At 32.8% G+C, this 21,852-nt stretch overlaps 3 protein-coding genes across 9 annotated transcripts; 2 read left to right on the top strand and 1 right to left on the bottom strand.

The window, feature by feature from the left end:
* The first annotated feature begins 4,693 nt into the window (after nucleotides 1-4,693).
* On the top strand, nucleotides 4,694-5,742 carry LOC106309754. Its single transcript, XM_013746882.1, has one exon. It carries the CDS (start codon nucleotides 4,985-4,987, stop codon nucleotides 5,624-5,626), a length of 642 nt encoding a protein of 213 aa, XP_013602336.1. The 5' UTR covers nucleotides 4,694-4,984; the 3' UTR covers nucleotides 5,627-5,742.
* Nucleotides 5,743-8,203: 2,461 nt separating this feature from the next.
* LOC106309714 (bifunctional dihydrofolate reductase-thymidylate synthase 2) lies at nucleotides 8,204-11,601 on the bottom strand. Of its 7 annotated transcripts, none has more exons than XM_013746843.1 (11): nucleotides 11,493-11,601; nucleotides 11,358-11,403; nucleotides 11,167-11,212; nucleotides 10,083-10,925; nucleotides 9,942-9,986; nucleotides 9,798-9,863; nucleotides 9,246-9,307; nucleotides 9,088-9,162; nucleotides 8,727-9,016; nucleotides 8,546-8,652; nucleotides 8,204-8,463 (listed from the first exon to the last, which is right to left on the bottom strand). In XM_013746843.1, exons 2-11 carry the CDS (start codon nucleotides 11,360-11,362, stop codon nucleotides 8,353-8,355), a joined length of 1,650 nt encoding a protein of 549 aa, XP_013602297.1. In that variant the 5' UTR covers nucleotides 11,363-11,403; nucleotides 11,493-11,601; the 3' UTR covers nucleotides 8,204-8,352. The 7 variants fall into 7 exon arrangements, with proteins under 7 accessions (XP_013602297.1, XP_013602288.1, XP_013602282.1 ...); XM_013746834.1 differs by having other exon boundaries at nucleotides 11,358-11,392; XM_013746828.1 differs by having other exon boundaries at nucleotides 11,358-11,601.
* A 1,051-nt stretch (nucleotides 11,602-12,652) lies between these two features.
* LOC106309704 (phosphatidylinositol/phosphatidylcholine transfer protein SFH1) lies at nucleotides 12,653-16,543 on the top strand. The gene is made up of 13 exons (XM_013746809.1): nucleotides 12,653-12,723; nucleotides 12,880-12,944; nucleotides 13,025-13,277; nucleotides 13,995-14,094; nucleotides 14,201-14,467; nucleotides 14,566-14,643; nucleotides 14,740-14,891; nucleotides 14,973-15,072; nucleotides 15,183-15,272; nucleotides 15,369-15,498; nucleotides 15,580-15,959; nucleotides 16,084-16,158; nucleotides 16,240-16,543. The coding sequence occupies exons 2-13, from the start codon at nucleotides 12,926-12,928 to the stop codon at nucleotides 16,252-16,254; spliced, it is 1,659 nt and encodes a 552-aa protein (XP_013602263.1). The 5' UTR covers nucleotides 12,653-12,723; nucleotides 12,880-12,925; the 3' UTR covers nucleotides 16,255-16,543.
* The last annotated feature ends 5,309 nt before the right edge of the window (nucleotides 16,544-21,852 follow it).

The following is a 21,852-nucleotide window of genomic DNA, read 5'->3' as shown; positions in this document are numbered from 1 at the left end:
TTAAATAGATTTTTATATTTACGATTTTTATATTTACCGGAATATATGACATTTTTAAAAAAATAGATAGATCTTTGCATTGCAGATAACCGGACCGGAAATAAGCTTATAGTCCACGTTATATATATTTAGCAAAATCCACGTTATATATATAGCTTATAGTCCACGTTATATATAACCGGACCGAAAATTTATGATTATGATTATGATTCTAACATAATAATAAACTACTTCAAATGGTCCCATTTCATGTGTGATTAAGTAAAATGACCAATGCAATTTTATTGAAGTGGGGTGGGTGAGGAAGATCACGTGATTTATATATAGTACCCCATAGTCAGGGTTAATTTCACCCAAATTCGAAACAAACGAATACTCTCTTACATTTAGTACTAATAATCCCTAACTTTTAGTCTATATTTTTAAAATTGGAAAGTTTTACAATTAAGAAAGAAACAAATATAAAGGAATCTTGACTCTAAGATTTGACCAAATAACCAATCGATTTGATAGATGCCGAACTTATTTTGTTGCCTTTTACAAAAGAGTTAATATTCTGTCTGTCATAAATTCCCGTTTTTTTTTCCAAATCGGATTGTAATCATATAGTATAATGTATATGACCAATGGCATTTGGTTGTAATTATTCTAGTTCACAAAGGGTTTTTTAAAAAAGTTAGTGAGAGTGTATGAGGTGATGACACATAGGAAATGGCACTCATGTAATAAACACATGAGGCCAAGGTTTATTTTTATGAATGTTCCTCCTTTAATAAGTAAGGGATATACAGAATACTGTAGAATAAGATAAAAGTTATTTAGCAAGAACCATGCAAGGAAAATAACTTATTCCCCTATGAACTTAGATATCTTAAGTTTTTTCACACACGAACTTTTGGACCATGCCAAAACCTTCCATGAATTACTTTATTTTTTTAATCAACTACATGGACTATTCATTTTAACTCAATTTCCACAAATTCTCGTAAACGGAGTTCCTTAGGTGTTTACTGGGTTATGACGTAGCTAATCTGGGTTAGTAACTCAATTAATTTTGGTTAAATAAACCAGAATACGACGTTGTTTTATGCTTTCTCTTCGTCAATGATTGGGATAAGATAAAATTAGGAATAATAGAATATCTTTACTTAAAACACAACATCAGCTTCCAAAATATACCAAGAGGATCCTTTTAAATATTATTCAATCATTCAAAACAAGGTAACATTTAAATACAAATATAAATAGAAATAAATCGTACACAATACAAAGAAAAAAAATTGGTCACTACAAAACATCTTCAATACAAGTACACGACAAAAAAGGTTTAAGAAAACCAAATGATAACATTGTCAAAATAACATAAATAATAGATTTCATTCCCAAATATTTGATTGATGTGACTAAATTATTAATTATTTTACTAGCAACATTGGAATTTAAATTTTTTTTAATATGTAAAATTATAAACAAATTTTTAAATACGGCGCATCATATATTGATAGGAGAAAGAGTTTATGATCAAAGATAACATTATTGAAATTAGCTCATGGAATGGATGGAATTACAAATCTTGTAATCATAGTGCTAAATACTTCGGAAAATGGATTGAAAACTTATTTGTAGAAAATTCACAAAACTTGATATCGTTACCGTAATAAGCCAACAATATCAGGTTTTGTGCATTTTTTACAAATAATTTTTTCATCCATTTCCTGAAGTATTTACTTCACCAAACTACTTGTAGATTGAGTGCCATTGAAGTCGAAATTCATCCTTTGTTTTGGCCTTCGGCAAAGAAGCTAGAGTTTATTGGAAAATTTGGTGATGAGAAATTATAATTTGAGAGTTAGCTTTGACCACTATGGTTTGCACTTTTTGCTACCTAATTAGGAGTATAGGCTAGATAATGAAGCTGTCGATGCATTTCATACTATTTACGATTCTTTATTTTGGATTGTTTTAAGGCTCTACACGTCTCTCAAACACTCGACTCTTTATTGGCTCTGTGGAAATCGCAAACCCAAATTTTATTTTATCCTAATTATTGATGAAGAAAAAACATAAAACGACGTCGTATTCTGGTTTATTTAACCAAAATTAATTGAGTTACTAAATTAGATTACCCACGTCATAACCCAGTTAACATCTAAGGAACTTTGTTTACGAAATTGTGGAAATTAGATTAAAATGAATAGTCCGTGTAGTTGATTCAAAAAATAAAGTAATTCATGGAGGTTTTGGCATGGTCCAAAAGTTTGTGTGTGAAAAAAGCAAGACAGCTAAGTTCATAGGAGAATAAACCATTTTCTCGAACCATATACGTATACAACATCTTATCCTTTAGAGGGACCCTTAATGAGACTTCCAACCTTCTCATCTTTAAAAATTTATGTTAAAAAGGTTTCATAAACGCCTAAAATCTCTAAAAGGGAGAGAACATTTTGGATGATACAACGTCTACAAAACAAATGGATAATCTAAAGAAATTGGAGAGTTTCAGCTACTTAGCTAGCCACCATATGATTTTAGAACTTCTTTTATAAATCCACATGTCCATAACGGAAAGTTTAATTAGTTGAGTCAAGAACTCTAACAAAGAGAAATTGATGACAATGGTTTCACAAGGTGTGGGTCTTTCATGTCAAAGAAAAGCAAAGTTAAAAGTTCATAAATTATTAAAGAGAGACAAAAAGAGTATAATAATGTTGAGCATGTCTTAGTGAAGAAGGAAATCACTCTTATTACGTGCTCCATATTGCCAAATGGATTTTTCTGCTAGAAGATAATCTATAGAACTATTGGCATAAAATCTGCATAATTTGTGGAATGTATATTCTAATGCTTGGGATATATTTAAATACTTTTTTGTTTGTCAGCGAATAAGTTGTGATGTATATTTAATCTCTTCTCTTTTATGTTTAGTATGATTTTGTTTGTTGCTATTTTGTAAAAACCTTGTCTAAGTATGAAAGATCTACATTTAAAACATAACATTTTTCTTCATTTTGGTGAAAGTGCTAATTACTGGAATTAATATTTCTTAAGAGTTTTCAAACAAGTACTGCTTAAAATAGATTATAGGTAGGATATCTATTTTATTTATTTTTAAAATAAGAGTTAAAATCACTAGACCAGCAATTCAAGTTGTATACTTTTATTGTCAATTGAGACTAAACATTACAATAACTAAAAGTTCGACAATTTTTTTTTGAAAAGAGCCATAATCTGAAAGGCCATTAAAACATTCAAACCATAATGGCCTTTCAGCTTCTTTATTTTTGTGGCCTTTCAGCCTGAATTCTCTTTTTTTTTCTCCAAAGAATATCAAAATGAATAAACAAAAAGGTTATCACTACAGTGTTAAGTTACTTTTCTTGTCGAACCAAACGTTTCTGTCGACAACTCCTATTCATATTCAAGAAAAGCAAAGTTTCTCAATTTGGAGAATTAACCGAAATAACCTCTTTAACTACGTAAGTTCTTGTTGGGTTGGAAGTTTTTCCTTTTTTTTTTTGTGTGAGAATTCTGGAAGTTAAATAGAACCGACGACTCATAGAAGACAGACTCTTGGTTTCTTGAACTTCCCTCACATTGTTTGTGTTTTATGTTTTGTCGAGTAAGTCTTATATCAGCAAATATATTGATTATTTTGCAAAGCTTAGAATATAACTTGTCTTCATAACTAACTAAATGCATTTATATATAGTTTACACTTGCATGTGTACGAGAGTTAGACATGGAGATATTGAGTCTACAGTCTCACGTGTACGTAATGTAACATACGATGATTTTCCATATTATCTGTAGACATGTGGATTTGTATGTTATGAAAAAAAAAACTTATTTTAGTCTTGGTGTTCGTTTCAACAAAACATATTTTTAGATTCTCGAAATATCATATAGGATACGCACCTCCAACTATTGTTATTGACAAATAAGGGTATTATTATCTTAGAGTTTGAAGCTTAATTACAATCTTGTGTTATCCATTCTTAAAGAAAACAAATCGACCAGCTCTACGTAACATCACAATTTGTATGGCATTTTGTAACACCCATATTCTAAATAGATGTAAGGAAACATATCAGAATTATTTGTCTTTTTTTTTTTTGAACACAAACGCTTATATTAAATAAACCTCTCAAGAAAGTTATCTTGGGGAGGAAACACCATTACATAGAGCAGTTTTTGCCAGTAAATCTGCTTCAGAGTTCAAGGATCTAGGAATAAAAGACCTAGAATAAAATTCAAATAGCGAGGATAGCGTTTCGATGTCCCGGACGATTCCGTAGAGTTCTACTGGTGGTGACTTCGAAGAGGTTGCTCTAACGAGCAGTTGGCAGTCTGAGTAAATACAGACTCTGTTGAAACCGGACGACAGGGCATGGGAAAGGGCCAGGCGTACGGCGAGGGCTTATGCGGTCAGGGCGGAAGGAGTGTAGTCGAAGCATTTCCATCCATGCTGAGTAACTGAGAGGTCAAGATTTTGAAGCATCCAGCCGCATCCAGTAGCTCCATGGGAATAATGTTTTGAGGATAAAGTGAAAAAAGAAAAGAAAAACTACTATGCTGTTCACAATTGAAGCTGTAAAAACAAAACTAGTCCAATTTATTTCCATTTTCAAAAGTAAATAAAATATTGCAGTACTAGCATTTTCTGCATACTCTATAAATAAGGAATAAAACCAACTCAACACCAACAAGATTACAACAAACACCAAGAAGAAACAAAACATATAGAAGAAAAAAACAGAGATCTTCACACAAAGATTCCTCTGCTTTTGTATGAAACATAACAGCACGAACTGGTCTCTGTTCACCATGACTATTGTTCTTCTTCCTCTGTATCTTCTCTTGTTGGCAAAACTCTCTGCTTCTCACTTCTTTGGAGTGATCTAAGATCACTCAGTCCCATACATACGATCACTTTTAAAACTTTTTTTCTTCTTGTTTTGTCCTCTAATCAAGAAAAATCATCCGAATGGATTCAATTCAGTTTCAACACTTTAAGATGGAGAAACCTAGAGGAATCTTTAACTTCCCAGCAATAAAGTCTTTCACGAACATATTCAGACTGATGGAACTGATTCTTCTTACAATCTTGATCTCCAAACTCTCTTTCGCTTCAGTGAAACTCTCCGGTGACATTTTCAGGGAAGCAGCAGAGTTTCTCGTTAGCCCGAGATTCGTTTTCTTCGTCGGAAACGCTATTGTAATTACTCTTTTTGCGCAGTCCAGACGACACAGCTCCGCTCACGAGACAACAGAAGCGGAGAGCAATGATCTTTACCAAGAACTTCTTTACAAGGATGAGAAGAAGACATCTGAAGTTCATGACACCAAAACAGAACAGGCCAAGAAGCTGAGTGTGGTGAAAAGGGTTAGTTTCGAGAGAAACCAATCGCAGAAAGCGTTTGAGGCGGTTCACCCGCATGTTGGGAACATCATGAGGAGGTATGACTCGGAGAAGCATTTGAAGGTTTGTGACTCGGACACGAAGGTAGTGGTGAGAGCTAAGAAACCAGAAGATGCAATGAGCAATGAACAGTTTAGGACAAAGATTGAAGCGTTCATCGCGAGGCAAAAGAGGATTCAAAAGGATGAAGAACACTTGACATTCTAGATTCTCTTTGTTAGTGAAAGTGTGTTTGTGTTTTTTTATCAATGTATATAACTCGTGTAAGCCTTAAGGTTGTTTAAGTATACATTAAAGAATGGTATTAAATACGTGATGTCCTACTTGTTGTGAGTTGAACTGATACATATACACTGTGATCAGTGCAATTGTAGTATAGTTTGCACAAAACTCGTTACGTGGTTGCTTTATGACGCTTATAAATCTTTAAGCAAATACTCTTTTGTCTAAATCTTTGCGGTAAATATTGTGTGAGATTAAAAAAAATCAATTATCAAATTTATTATAATTATTTGTAAATTATTATTATTTATTTTTGTTTTGTATTTTTAGAAAATTAATATTTAGAGTTGCAGCGGCTAAGCAATTTAGGGTTTAACGGTAACCATTTATTTTTTTTCTGAAGATAACAAAATTGTAAAAAGAAGAATATATGTTATTTACTGTTCTTTCACAAATTTAATAATAAGAATAATAAAAATGACAAAAAATATAGAAAAATATTTCTTATAAATAGTATAAATTAAAAAGAATATAAAAATGCACTATTTTCATTTATTTTTTTGGTCACCATTTAGAAATTTACTTCTAATTTAGAAGGGATTAGGGGTAATTAATTTTTTCATTTTTTTTTTCGAAACTCCCCTCTTATAGTTTATTTATTTATTATATATATGGGGGGTAATTAATTGAGTTAGATTGGTTGATGTAATACTCCAATTTGTTATAAATATGGTGGATTGCATGCACATTTATTTTGTAGTACTAATGAATTAAACCCTTAAATATATGGTGAATTCAGAATTAAGTTTGCTTGATGTAGAGCTACTGAATGGAATAAATATCTCGTGGTGATTTTACATAGACAATTCTTTTTGAATTTTACAGCTCGATTGTCTCACGAGCGTGGATCCACATGCCAAGGACCGACGTGGGAGTATACTCAAAATTGACTGTCGAACTTTACCATCCAAGAGATGAATTTTGATCACAAGCTAAGATCCCTCAAGTTTAGGGTTTGATATGTGATATAACGAACGTGGTTAGTTACACTAGTAGAGTATCGAATTTTCGATGTATTGGTTGGTTCCTATTCTAGAGAGCACATATATAAAGTAAATTAGAAAAGCATATAAAATGTGTTTCCAAATGCTGGATAGCATTCTAAAGGGTTGTGGATAAAAAAGGAATAAAATACATTATAGAGGAAGGAATTGTTGGTACTGAACTGATATATATTCCTCACATCATCGGTCTTGGTCTCATGTTTTGTTTGGAATATTTAGAGTTTCATCTTATATATTTCTCCATGCAAAATTGATAAACCAGCAACACATACAAGAGTTTCGATTCTTTGAACCAACTAGACATTAGGTTTTCGGACATGCTTGAGATTTATGCTATGATATGAATTACGTAACACTAAAAATTCAAGCATCGACAAGAAGTTAAGAATATTGGCTAACTCGCATTAACCTTTATCCATATACTGACTGAAAAAGAGAGGTATCTCCCTATTGGCTAAGAAATGATCACACTTTTCATCACGAATATTTTGTTGTTATTTTAAATGAATTTTTACTAATTTGTTTTATATTATTTCAGCATTAACTTTTAAACTGGAAAACATTATACCATACTATAATATTCTACCTTGCTAATGCACTCACGCAGAAATGCACGTCCATAATCCATAGACGACATACATATATATTCCCTAGTCCATGCGATATTGTTTTGACAACAATAATCAATAAGTCAGTAACACTTTTTTCTCTCTCATTGGTGTAACACGCTATTTACTCTGCTAGTAATATAAACAAATACTAAGTAATAAGCAATATTTTATCTTGAATCGTTTTATTTAGAATGAAGGAAAAAAAGTAGAATTATCTTGAATCGTTTTGATTACCAAAAAAAATAGTAGAATTATAAAATGTGATTGCTTTTGAATAACTACGTAGGAAAGTATTTGACGTGGAGGAGGAACCAATATCTGGAAAGGTGAAAAGAGACAATATATACTTCGATCGGATGGGAAAAAAGGTTGATGCAAATCTATAGAATCTAATACGAATGACGAATACACGTGAGATCGACAAGAACCCGTAACGAACAAATCATATAATATAGTTGTTTACTAATTTTTATACGTATTACTAACATGTGATTAGTAGATTACTGGAAAAATTAGTTACGAATACTCTTAAATCTTATATTAGAAAGAAAAGCAGACCATAAAGTTTGAGTCACCATCTTTATTTGTCTTTTTATTCTATACAAACATCCCGAGTATATAACACTATTGGACTTGGTCTCTTAGAGTATGTAGTTAACTTGAATTTGTAGTCACCATATAAAACTTCTAATGACAGAGAAAAGTATCCAACAAAACCAAGAGATAAAATGCATAGATCATACAGGACATGACAAAACTGAGGAAGCAGAGTTTGTGCCATGTAACGTATTGTCTATTTAGAATCTGTCCTTTAGCATAAGTCCTCTATTATCAACCGAATCAACTATAAGTTCCTCTCACTAGAATTTTCTAGCTATTTTTTGTAGAAGAAATAAAATACCTTTTGGATATTAGATAGTAGAATTATTTTAAAATATATGAAAATATATATTAAAATCTCACACGTTTGAATCAAAGAAAGTCACACACAAACACAAAACTTTAAATTTTGGTTAAATAACATTCTTGTGAGAGGCTAAACAGCCATTTTCATATCTATTTTCTTGTGAGGATCATAGCCAATGAGCTCAAAATCAGCAGCGACAAAAGAATCAATGTGTTTCTTCTCTGGATTTATCTTCAAAACCTGTAATATAGAGCCCAAACTTAAATAACCTTATATAGTTTCAACCAACTTAAGAATCAGCGGTCTCATATAATATACTCACAGGAAATGGTTTTGGTGGGTTCTCAAGTTGCTCTTGCAGAGGCCTGACGTGGTTTTTGTAAACATGAGCATCTCCAATCACATGTATGAAATCACCAGGAACAAGATCTGCATAATATCAACTCAAACATCAATAGAAGAAGAAAAATAATATCGCTTTATGTAGTGAAATTCTAACGTACCACAGACATGAGCGAGGATACATGTAAGAAGGGAGTACGAGGCGATGTTAAACGGTACACCAAGACCCATATCAGCTGAGCGCTGATACATTTGACATGAAAGCTCTCCATTTGCAACGTAAAACTGAGCAAACATGTGGCATGGAGGAAGTGCCATCGCCTTAAGGTCAGAAGGATTCCAAGCCGACATTATAATCCGCCGATCGTCAGGATTGTTCTTGATCTTGTTAATTACATCTGAGAGCTGATCAAATCCTTGGCCAGTATAATCAGCATGCATATCTGTGTACCTGTACAAAGAGGTTTAACCAAATGGCTAAAGAGAGAAACCTAGTAATGAAATAATAGAGAAGCTACTGACTTAGCACCAAAGTGTCTCCATTGGAATCCATAAACAGGTCCAAGGTCGCCTTCTTCTCTCTCAGTCAGTCCAATACTGTAATAAATGGTTTAAGTTTATCAGTGTGATGGCCATAGATTTTCAACTCATGAAAGAAAAATATAAATTAAAGTTTTTACCCATCAAGATACTCTCTTGACGCATTCCCATCCCAGATATGGATACCCTTTTCTTGAAGTAGCTGCCATTTACACAAACTTCTCAGAAAAACAATATAGCTCGTTTGCATACAAATGTGGCTCAATCATGGTGCTTAGGCTTGGGATTTTTTTGTCCGTACCAAACCGGCCGAACCGAACCGAATTTTTTGGTTAATTATGTTCTTTCGGTTGGGAGTTCGGTTCGATTCGGTAGGTTTAAAAATCGATTTTCGGTTCGGCAATCAATAACTTCAGCTTTTTTTCAGAAAAAAGTAATAACCAAACCATATAAAAAACCCCGAACTAATCGAACTAACTAAATTCCGAACCGAACTTATCTAAATTTTAACAAAATTAAGCCAAAAACTACCAATTTCAAAATCAGAACTAACCGAGCCAAACTTTATTTATTTCGAAATAATTCGGTAAGATTTATGTCAAACCAAACTAACCAAAAACCAAACTAGCCGAACCCGCAGGCGTAACGGTGCTTAAGGCATGAAGAATATGATAAAAAGATATTTTTGTTACCTTTGCATTGGTTGAACCACTTATGAACCATAGAAGTTCCTCAACAACACCTCTCCAGAAAACTCTCTGCAAATGAAATGCCAACAGATCTTGTAAGCAAACTCTATTGGGGGTTTAAACATGAAAAAGTGCAGTTAATCTCACCTTTGTCGTCAGAAGTGGAAAACTCCTGCGCAAATTGAACGTCATCTATGGATCAAAAATATGAGGTCCATTAGTTAACCTTAACAAGCAAACCAGAACAAGACATTTCAGATAACACATCAAGAGATGTTGTGACAGCACCTGGCAACCAAATTTAGATAATGTACCAGTCCCTGTCCTATCGTTCTTCACATTTCCATTTGAGATGATCTCATTAACCATATTCAAATACAGAAACTCCTCATGCCGCTCAAAAACCTTTTTAGGAAGCAAAGAAGAAAACTTCCTCCAATCAACATGAAGACCCTCCTTAGACTCATCACTCTTCACGCGAACATAAGTAGTGAATGAAAACCGAAGTCCATTTTCACATACTGGAAGAGAAGAACACCAAGGCTGATAAGCAGAAGCGTCAATCTCCGGAACAAACGTATCACAGTCGACACTCGTATCAATCTCAGTTAAGTGAATAGCTTCGCATCTCGGCCCGTTCAACGAGTCCCTCAAGACCTCGCCGCCTCCTATAACAAACACCTTCTCAATAGAGAGACGATAAGGTGGTCCAGCTAATAAATCTAAAGCAGAATCTATACTTCTACACGTTACAACATTCTCTGTGTTGGCTATGTCAAAGCCGCTCGAGCGAGTTAGGACAACGTTGAGACGACCAGAGAGTGGTCTATACTTTGTGGGGATAGACTCCCACGTCTTCCTACCCATTACGACAGCGTTCTTCTTGGAGGGATCAGAAGTGGTCAGAGTTAACTCCTTGAAGAATTTGAGATCGGTAGGTAAAGTCCAGGGAAGCTTCCCGTCTTTACCGATTCCCATCTCCTTGGTTGCGGCCACGACGACTTGGTAAGCTCTCTGAGGCTCTGAGGGCAAGGTCACATGTCCGTTGAGATTGTTTGACATGGTTGAAAGCGAAACCTTGAAGATGCTTGGTAATGAGGAGGGCCACCTTTGAGATAACGGTAGCAAAGCCTGAGAATTGAACACAGATGGAAGTTGAGAGAAGATCAACAACACATAGCTTTCGATATCACGAGGTCACATTAAAGAAACAAACTACAGCATTCAAGAGAACTACTACTTCATTCTAAAAGGGGATCAAGTAAACTACAAACGCGTGACAAGAGTAAATGTAAAACATGCGGGAGTAACACAATCAGTCAGCAATAAAAGATAAGAGACATATGGTAACAGAGTCAAGTTCAGTACTAACCGATTTAAACGCAAAAGGTAGAGTCTTTATAGGATTGTGCAAACACCTAAACATTAAGAAATAAAACCAAACTCAAATAAACGTCTCTATAAGAAGTGGGATAAGTCTAATTAAACACATTATATGTTCTTCATAGGCAATGTTATTAATAATCTCCCTAAATCAAATACTAGTAATTTCACATAACTAACCTCATTGGAGTTCACCAGTTTCAATCCGCATATGCCTATTTTGAATCTACACATTCAATAAATTTTGCAAAACAGACGCTAAATCGACACAACACAAAATGAATTTTCCCCCAAGAAAAAATGAGATTCCTTAACCTTAAGAGTGGATAAAGCGCATGAATGGTTCAGAGAATGGAGGCTCTGTATAGAGAGAAAGAGAGAGTGAAACGCCGCTCGGAGCTCTCGGAGAGGATACAAACGGCGGGAGGCGATGGCTAAGTCGCTAAATGGACTTTTTAACAAACTAATATATTGGGCCCAAAATGGACTCGAGTTAGGCCCGTTTATTGCTAACTCCAGAACAATAATATTAATTATTAATTAACATGGATAAACGACTACAAATTTTAAATTTTAAACATAAAATATGAAATCGATTTTTTTTTTTAGAAAAATAGTGTTTAGATTGTTTGTCAGGTGTATCACTTATCATTAGATTGAAAGTTTGGCTTGTTGTACAATTTTATAGACCAGCTTTCTCCAAACTTATAATTGTTTGAATGATACATTTGAACAAACAAACAATTATGCATCTCAGCACCGTTTGTGGAGAGGAATATATCCATGTGGTCATGGGCTTATTATATTATCTACAAATAGTTATTTGTATGTATATTTGCCATTATTTCATTTAAATAATAAGATTCTTTGTTATTGTTAAATATTTTTGTTTTCTAATTAAGAAAAAAAAACATTTTCTGTTTGATGTTTCTAGTGTTTCATGTAAACCCAACTCACTGTATGCATTTTGTTTGGTAGATAAACCTTACTAGTTACAATAGACCACTACTTCGGTTGAAGTCAAGATTTTTTAACATCCACAAAATGGTAAGTAGTGGGGTGCACTTCGCCTAATACAAAGACACGCTTTTCTCTTATCTTCTTCATAATTAATTTATTTACTTATAGATGATTGGTTGCTCATTAATTTACAACTCTATTATTATTTATTTATTCTTTTGTAAATACAGTGAAACCTCTATAAATTAATAATGTTGGGAATACACCAAAATTTTATTTTTTTTATTAATTTATAGAGATATTAATTTATCGATATACTAATTGAACCAAAAATTCGATTTGAGACTATAAAATTATATTATTTTATAGAGATTTTTAATGTATATTAATTTATAGAATATTAATTTAAAGAGGTTATACTATAGTTAAATTTTTTCTTTAAAAGTGTAGATATAATTCAAAATATTCAAGGACCATGTCAATATATAAGTTGATAGAATCAGAAGCAAAAGAGTTGTCTACATGTTATGAAGTAGTTTATCTTCAACCTCCCTTACCTCTCCTCAAACACTCTTCTCTAACAAAGGTAAAACAAAAACTCTCTCAATTCATCTTTCTCATTTTTATTGGATCCTAAAACACATTTTGGTTTATAACTCATCTTGATTTTTTTGATTCATCTCACATTTCTTATACAATTTGAACTAAACTTCTTTTTATCTTGACAATATTTTCTTGGCAGGTATTCAATTGCCGTGTGAACATAGTTCTTTAAAACTCATCTATCCATGGCTGAGACTAAACCTGGTTAGTCGTGATTTCATTTATTGCTTTAATTCATGTTATTCTTTCTCAAGACTAATGCAAATAGAACGTGTTTATATCAGAAATAGAGATGTCAGAGGAGGAGAGGAAGATAGCCAAGATGTCTTCGCTGAAGAAGAAAGCAATAAACGCATCGAACAGATTCAAGAACTCATTCTCAAAAAAAGGTCGAAAAAGCAGCAGCAAAGTCATGTGCGTAACCATTGAAGATGACATCGACGCAGAAGACCTTCAATCTCTTGATGCTTTTCGTCAAGCTCTTGTCCTCGACGAGCTCTTGCCCTCTAATCTGGATGATCTCCATATGATGCTTCGGTATGCTCTTTTTTTTTTTCATTATCATTCAATCTCTCTTTATTTCTCACCATAATCATGACATTAATTGCGTGACAAATCATAATGAGATTCATTGCATTCTAGACCTGACTATTAGGTGATTATATTAGATATTTTAAACCTGATAAGCTTGGTTGGACTAGACTTACTGGGAAAAAAAATAGGTCAAAATGGATACAAATATTAACCATATCTGGATCATTTTACGAATATTAGATTCCCATACTTATTTTTGTAGGATAAAATTCATGCGTTAAAAATAGATGCAGCTTGTAAACTCAAATTTTAATTTTCTTCTTAATCACTAACACATGCAAAATCTTTCTTTATACGTAAAACCTTATTTAAGTTATTTAGAATAATCGGTTTATTACGGGGAAAAGACGTAAACGCCAACTAGAAATATAATATGGTAACAAATTTTGTTAGCATAGTTTTAACTTTCTAGGCGCTGTTAGTCAACCCCTCCGTTTGGTTAGTTTACGACTTTCAAAATTCATATTTTAATCAGTATAAAATAGTTAATACAGCAGTTTATAAATTGAAAAACGAGTTCGTATAATTGATACACTGTAATTCATGATCCATCTTATATGATATTGTTGTCATAATCAGAAAAAATGAATCATCCAGAATATTTTATATTAATTTTTGAATGAACTTTTAAGAAAATTGAATTTTATATTGATAAAACAGATTCCTAAGGGCGAGAAAGTTTGACATTGAGAAAGCTAAGCAAATGTGGAGTGACATGATTCAATGGAGAAAAGATTTCGGCGCTGATAAAATCATCGAGGTGAATCTCTTTGCTAAAATATGAGCATTTAATTTGGACCCAACTCTCATCTAATGTTGGTGAATATTCTTTGACAAGTTCTATACTGTTTCTAACTATGATGAAGGAATTTGAGTTTGAAGAGATCGATGAAGTCATGAAGCATTACCCTCAAGGCTATCATGGAGTAGACAAGGAAGGCAGACCAGTGTACATTGAGAGATTAGGTCAAATCGATGCTAACAAGCTGCTTCAAGTAACAACAATGGACCGGTACGTGAAATATCATGTCAGAGAGTTCGAGAAGACTTTCAAGATCAAGTTCCCTGCTTGTTCTGTCGCTGCCAAAAAGCACATTGACCAGAGCACAACTATTCTTGACGTCCAAGGCGTGGTATATGATAAATCCATCCTACATGTCTCTCATGAATACAATATGTTTAAATTTTCAAATGTCTAAAACTATGTGTTTTATTCCGAGTGATCAATTAGGGACTTAAGAACTTTAGCAAATCTGCGAGAGAGCTTCTTCAAAGGCTTCTCAAGATTGACAATGATAATTACCCTGAGGTAAAGTTTCTATAAGTTTTAAAAAAACTTACAAACTATATGTAAATGTAAATAAATCAAGGCCTTAAAGTTGTTGAGTTCGGGATTTTCTTGTAGACGTTGAACCGGATGTTCATCATCAATGCTGGTTCCGGGTTCCGGCTCTTGTGGAGCACAGTTAAGTCGTTTCTTGATCCCAAGACTACTGCAAAGATTCATGTTCTTGGTAACAAATATCATAGCAAATTGCTTGAAGTCATCGATGCTAGGTAACAATCCTAAAATATAAGTTCTGCTTAGCTATAGACACTTGCATATGCATCACACTATTATTTTTGTATTGTAAACAGTGACTTGCCAGAGTTCTTTGGAGGCGCTTGCACTTGTGAAGATAAAGGAGGTTGTATGCGCTCTGACAAAGGTCCATGGAATGATCCTGAGGTTCTCAAAGTAATTAACAATTTATATATTCTTTAATTAGACACTGAAATTTAATTAAATTTATCCATTAATTTCTTGAAATCTTATACATACAAAAACATATTTTAATTTGGAATCAGATGGCTATAAACCGTGAATCCAAGTGCTCACCTATTTCAGAAGATGACCTCAAGCATGTTGACCAAGGACGATCAACTTCATTTCAAGAAGTAAGTTAAAGAACAATTAATACAATTTAAATCAGCTAATTAGTACTCTAGGCCTCTAGGGCAAGCTTATACTGAGATTATCCGTTAATGCTGCAGAGTCTTGACAGAAGCAGTAAGAAAATGGATGAAGACAATGTGCATGAGAAGCAAGTTGCAACCATTGACAAGTCCGTGATGGAGTGGCCTACAAAAACTCAGAAAATCGAAAATTTTCCTGTCTCTAAAGGTATATAATATATACACGCACATTTTCAGCTCCATTTCATAAAAAGTATTTGCTCTTCTGCGCGTACTAAAGTTTCTCTAGGGTTGGAGTGCTACGTGAGGAAGGGGGCACCGAAGAAAGGGGATGGGTTACTTGTGGGAGGGGTCATGGCCTTTGTGATGGGAATTGTTGCAATGGTTAGGCTATCAAAAGACGTTCCACGTAAACTCACAGAGGCTGCTTTATATGGAAACTCTGTTTGTTATGAGGATTCTATGCCTAAGCAGAATCAAGCTCAATTTGCAGCTCCCGTCTCGAGCTCAGAGTACATGTTGATGGTGAAACGTATGGCTGAGCTGGAAGAAAAGTGCATGTTCCTTGACTTGAAACCGGCTAATGTTGACACTGAAACAGAGGAGAAACTTCAGGCGGCGCTTAACCGTGTTCAAGTACTTGAGCAAGTGTTGAGTGAGACCAAGAAGGTAAAACAAACCTTAAACTACTAGAAACGTTTGTAGCAAAAAAAAAATAATTACTAGAAACGTTCAGGAAAAAACAGTCTGATTCTAAACCTAAAAAAAAAATGCATATTATTTTTTGGTTTAGGCTTTGGAAGAAACCCTTGTGGGCCAGAAGGAGATTTTAGCATACATTGAAAAGAAGAAGAAAAAGAAGAAGCTGGTAAGAACCAAACATCAATTACTATTTTAACTTCCCATATTATTGTGTTCTCTTCATAATATCAGTTTTGCATCTTTCCAGTTTTTCGGGTTCTGAAGTGGTGAAAGGAGATGAGATGATTAAAGCAAGGGGATGAATCAAACTAAGAGAATTTGTTTGTGATTTTGTATTTTTTTTAAACGAGGAATAGATTGATCTTAAAAGCGACAGACTTGTACATTTATCCGAAGATAACCTATTTGGCTTTTATCTTGCATGTGACACTGAATATGTGAGTGTTTTTCATTTTCTCTGTGACATTTCTCGTGATTTTACCCAAGTGATCAAAGGTTAACATACGTTTAATTGGGTTTGTATTATATCAACTGTCTGTAACATGTTAGTCCCAGAAACTTAAATTAAACGCGATGGAACTTTGGATTATTATCCGGTTGTTTTTTATATAAAACAATACTATAGAATTAGGATTTGTTTGTTGGTCATTGATTGCAAAAGATAGAACACAAATTTGATTTTTGTTTTCCCTTTTTTGCCTTCGCCTTTATTACTTCCTTTGGTCCTCTCCCTTTCCTGGTCTTTCTTTTGGTTAGTCCCCACCAAAGATTATATGTACCTTCCATGATATTTACGGATCATATTTTTCTTGCAACAATTTACTTTTCCCTTGTTTTTACAGTATTTTATAATTATTTATAAAGGAAAACAATTATGTCAGTCCATATTCATATTTATCTATATATGAAATTTTATATATCAAGACCAGTTTTGTTGCCAAACGAATTTGGTTTATAGCAGTGTTTTTAAACCCGGACCAAACCGGCGGTCGGACCGGGTTGAACCATGAACCAAAAATTATCAGGGTTGGATTAATGCTAAAACCCAACTAAAATCGAACCAATTAAAAACTTCTATCGAACCGTCAAAAACCCGAGAACCGGTGACCCAATGAACCGGACAAACCCCGGTTCATATATAAGCCAAAATTTTGTTAATGAAACAATTTTTTTTGAAATAAAAATAAGATTTATTAAAGATTAATAAAGTATCGTCTCTCATCTTTTTCTTTTGTCGTCTCTACAACTCATAAATTACAAGATTCACAAAGTTTAATATTCGCGTCAAGATATTGTTTTTATCTACTTCTCACTTTGTTTAAATTTTATTTCATGATCACTTGTTTTGAAGACTTTAAATAATTGAAACATTTACGTTTGTGAAACTTGTATTTCAAAATCTAACTTTTGCCTAATGTGCATATAATTTTTTTTTAAAGTTGATGAAGATTTAGAGTGATAAAATCTGTGAATAGAGTTTAAATGTGCTTTTCATATTGATTTTAAATTTTAATTGTTATTTTTAAGTTTTCTATACATTATGACTATTTAAACATTTTATTTGATATGATCTATTTTTTTAAGAATATGCATATTATTTATAAAATATCATTAAATTTAGTTTAATCTAAGTAAATCCGATCGAACCCGGTTCAGACCCAGTCGAACTACAATGATCTATGACCCAAAATATTTCCGGTTCGCTAGCCGGTCCGGTTTTAAAAACACTGGTTTATAGTAACAACATTAAAAGGAGATCAAAGGAACACGTGTTGGCCTATCAACCAAATCAACAGATGTTATTCTATTTTGGGTATCTCTACTAGCTTTATATGAATTATTGGAGATAACGAAATTCACAAAGAAGTTATGAAAAAACAGAGAGGAAGTAATTATTGTTATTAACACATGAACGGTTCAACCATTTGTTTACTTCAAAGGCCAAACGATGTTTCTAGTTTGTACGAAGGCAGGTCAGTAACCACTGTGAAAATTAGTGGAAATAATAATTGTACTTGGGGGTTTAAATATTCAATTTAAACGTAAATCAAAATTGTAATCAAGTGAACCGTGAACGTGCAGTAAAATGGACACACAGGTACTTCCTCATATTCTTTTCAAGATTTCGGAGAGACGTTTGTTAAGTCGGGAGAAACATCAATATCATCAAATATTCAATAATAATGCAAAGTCTCTATTAACACCTTTTACTGTTTTGATATCATCAATGATAATGCAAAAGTCTATTAACATCTTTTACTGTTTTGATTTATTAGTGGCTTAGTGCAGCTAGAGTTAATGTATTTGTTGAAATTCATGCAACGTTTTGGGAAGTGAGCTGGTTCAGTGGATCTCTTCGACACTTTCCAAAAACATTAACTTTAAAAAGTAAGAAGTTATGATTTTGATCGTAAAGTGAGTTCGTAAGACAACTTTTACAGAGAAAATATCAATAGTGATTAGGGAAGTGGAAATGCATTAATTAGCATATATTTTGCGAACCTGCCATCTTAGCATTTGAATAATTAATTAATACGTATACACTACTAGATATGATAATCTGCACGTATGCGCGGAGTTAGTTATTATAATAATGTTTCTTTATGAAATTGTTTTAACATTTTGAAGCACTACAATATTTATCGATTATAAAATGACGAATATAAATGTTGGTTTTTTAAATATATTATCGTTGAAGATTTAACGTATTACATTTTATTTTAATTATTTTTAAGACTTCATATGCACAAAAGAAAATTAGGTTTTGTGGCTGACACAAATCACCAAAACCAAATATGCAACATTAATTGTATAATGACGAAAGGAGATTAGGTTTTCTGCGCTCTAATTATTTACTATTTACTCTCCATAAGTGATTTCATTTTCTAGCTCTATAGAATTGTGCTTTTATTCTCGTTTTTGTTTATTTGATATGAGTTAAGTTTCTTTTTTAACTTTTTTTATGAATTCAGTGAATTACATAAGTATCAATTAAAAAAATGGACATCTGTAAAAATTAGTTTCACTTCGTATACATATCTAAGAATCAAAATTTTGAAAAAAAATCATCGGTAAACTATATTAACAAGTTAGTGTTCAAATCTAATATATCAAGCTGTTATAGAATATAAGTGTAGACTCGAAATATAAATGTATGTCTAGTATATATTCACCATATCGGTTTAAAAAATCATCTAATTAGAACAACAACAAAAAATTACTTATTTCACCAGTTCGGGTAATATCTGAATCCGAACTGGTAATATCCGAACCCGAATGGATATCCGAAGATAACCAAACATAAGTATACTTAACCCTATATTTCTAGTTTATTTATCTCATTTTATTCAAAATATTTATATTAATGATGCTTATTGCTCAAAATTAGATAATATACATATAATTATGGACAAAATTATTTGCTACTCACTTAAAATACATATCAAGCTATTGTTTCTTGTATTAACAAAAGTTGCATGTAAAATTTCAAAATAAAAACTAAATTAGTGTTTTTCTATTTTTAAAGTTTTATCTCCAAACTTATTAATAGTTTAATCTTTTTAAAATTAGAAAACCAGTTAAGTTAAAATATATTTTAAATACAAAAACTTAAACAATGAATAATTGATTTACATTTTCTTCAAAATTTAAATATTCGAACCCGACCCAAAATATCCTAACCTGAACATAAAATATCGAACCCGACTCGAAGTGTAGAAATACCTGCACAGGTTCTATAACTTTATACTGAAATATCCGATACAAACTTGAACTGTATCCGAACACCCACTCCTATGATATATTATCATTTGTATCTTGCTCGAACAAAAAAAAAAATTAAACCATTGATCACAAAATTTTCAATGTGAGACTTTTACCATTTTTAGTAATTTATAGCCTTTTTAAAAAATTCAAAATATAACATATAAGAGAAAGTCTAATTTTTTTTATTATATGCTTAATGTGATTGTTTAATTTTCTTTAACAGTATAAAATTAAACAAAAGAGAGAGAGGTTGGATATTTTTTATATCAAATATGTATTATTCATAATCATTAATTGTCATATATATGTTAACCATATTAGGTAATTTCGTAGCTTTTATTTAAGGAAAGACATTAATTAATTTGATAGTTAGTTTAATGAAAAACATAGTATATGTTTATATGGACCAACTTATTTTTCTAACAATTCTAAGAATCATTCTCGTGATGACATGTGACTACGAAAACATGTTGCAATGTTTCAAGATTAATATATACCGGATTTTTGAAATATAGTTTGAGAAGAATAAGAAAATGAAACAGCTGTGTTGAGTCTGGAGACTTCTCTTCCCGACCTCACATGTCACTCTCGCCTTTTCTTCTGCTGCCTACTTACACATGTTCTACTTATTTTTACTCTAAGCACAGATTCCTTTGTGTTTGTAACCTCTAATTTCAGGCGTTTCATTTGTTTACTTTACATTTGTGCTATTTTATTTGGTGTTGGTGGTCTTTAACTTTACTTATATGCGTTTCAAAGATTTCTCAGACAAACCACATCGTGGTGGCCTAGTGGTTTTCACTAGAGTAGTAGTTGCTTTGTTGGTCCAGACCAGAGATCGATTCCCCTCTAGTGCGAAATTATTAGCTCCACATGTGGCCACGCGGATATGAGTTCATACTTACGGCCCATTTGAATACCCGGGAGAGGATCCATCTGTGGGTTGCAGCTCCACATGTGGCCACGCGGATATGGGTTCATACTTACGGCCCATTTGAATACCCGGGAGAGGATCCATCCGTGGGTTGCACCTCCCACTCGAAGGTTAGGTCTGTGTTTTTAATAGATCCGGGTTTAATCCTTTTAAGTTCAAAAAAAAAGATTTCTCAGACAGGTTTCCTTCAATGGTTTTTATTTGTTTATTTGTAGATAGTACATCCTACGAATATTATTTCTTCTCCTTTCTGTCGTTACATGAATATGTGATTTACTTGAGAAAATTCAACAAATTAACTCTTTTTTTTGTCAACCAACAAATAACTAAACTATAGTTTTTCCCCTCAACTTTTTTTTTGACAAAGGTTTTTCAGTTTTCCCCCTCAACTTCGCTTTTACTTTTAGGGATAATTTGTTTTTTTTTTTAAAGCGAGAGAAAACAAATAAAAATTTCATCTGCATTCTTCTTTGTAAGAGGATCTGTACTTTTTTTTCCTTTACTCCTAAGAAATCACAGTTTACTAAGAATGGCTTTTTGCAAGATTGACTCAAAACTCAAATTCAAACCTAAAACTAATTCATGCTTTTCTTGGATTTTTCTTTTGTCATATTCACCCCACAGTTCATGATATTTACGAAAATGCCATCAAATTTTTTTTATTTTTTTTTTCCAAAAATGACATTTTTACTCTTTTAAATCTGGACGACTTATCTGTAAGTCGTCTCAGGTTACTTTTGCAACTGGAAAATAAAACTTAAATATTTAACTTTTCCCCGATGACTTACGCGGAAGTCGTCAAGTAAGACGACTTACCTGAAAGTCGTCCAGGATAAGCAAAGTCGTCCAGATTTATTTCATAGATTATGGTCAAACCTTGCTTATCTGGGACGACTTTCTTGTACGTCGTCTTCCTGGACGACTTTCAAGTAATTCGTCTGGGTAAAGTTAAATATATAAGTTTATTTTTCGAATTGCAAACTAACCTGAGAAGACTTACAAATAAGTCGTCTAGCTTTAATAAAATATTGAAATTTTTGTTTTCCCTGAGACGACTTACTGGTAAGTCGTCCAGGAAAAGTCAAATATCTGATACAATTCGGTCAAATGCAAAACTAACCTATTTATCCTAGACGGCTTACTGGTAAGTCGTCTAGGTTT

The sequence above is a fragment of the Brassica oleracea genome, chromosome C1, assembly GCF_000695525.1.
Source record: "Brassica oleracea var. oleracea cultivar TO1000 chromosome C1, BOL, whole genome shotgun sequence".
Classification (NCBI taxonomy): Eukaryota; Viridiplantae; Streptophyta; class Magnoliopsida; order Brassicales; family Brassicaceae; genus Brassica; species Brassica oleracea.
Note: the sequence above shows the minus strand (reverse complement) of the source record. Positions and strands in the feature narration are given on the sequence as shown.

What these genes read in the sequence shown, in the direction of transcription:
- LOC106309754 (XM_013746882.1), top strand. Translation starts at nt 4,985, where the DNA reads ATGGATTCAATTCAGTTTCAACACTTTAAGATGGAGAAACCTAGAGGA.
- LOC106309714 (XM_013746821.1), bottom strand. Translation starts at nt 11,411, where the DNA reads ATGTGTAGATTCAAAATAGGCATATGCGGATTGAAACTGGTGAACTCC. An exon ending in TATCCTCGCTCATGTCTGTG is followed by an intron (nt 8,653 to 8,726) that starts GTACGTTAGAAT and finishes GATATTATGCAG; the next exon opens with ATCTTGTTCCTGGTGATTTC. An exon ending in ACCCACCAAAACCATTTCCT is followed by an intron (nt 8,464 to 8,545) that starts GTGAGTATATTA and finishes TCTATATTACAG; the next exon opens with GTTTTGAAGATAAATCCAGA.
- LOC106309704 (XM_013746809.1), top strand. An exon ending in TTCTTGACGTCCAAGGCGTG is followed by an intron (nt 14,468 to 14,565) that starts GTATATGATAAA and finishes GTGATCAATTAG; the next exon opens with GGACTTAAGAACTTTAGCAA. An exon ending in TGTTGAGTGAGACCAAGAAG is followed by an intron (nt 15,960 to 16,083) that starts GTAAAACAAACC and finishes TTTTTGGTTTAG; the next exon opens with GCTTTGGAAGAAACCCTTGT.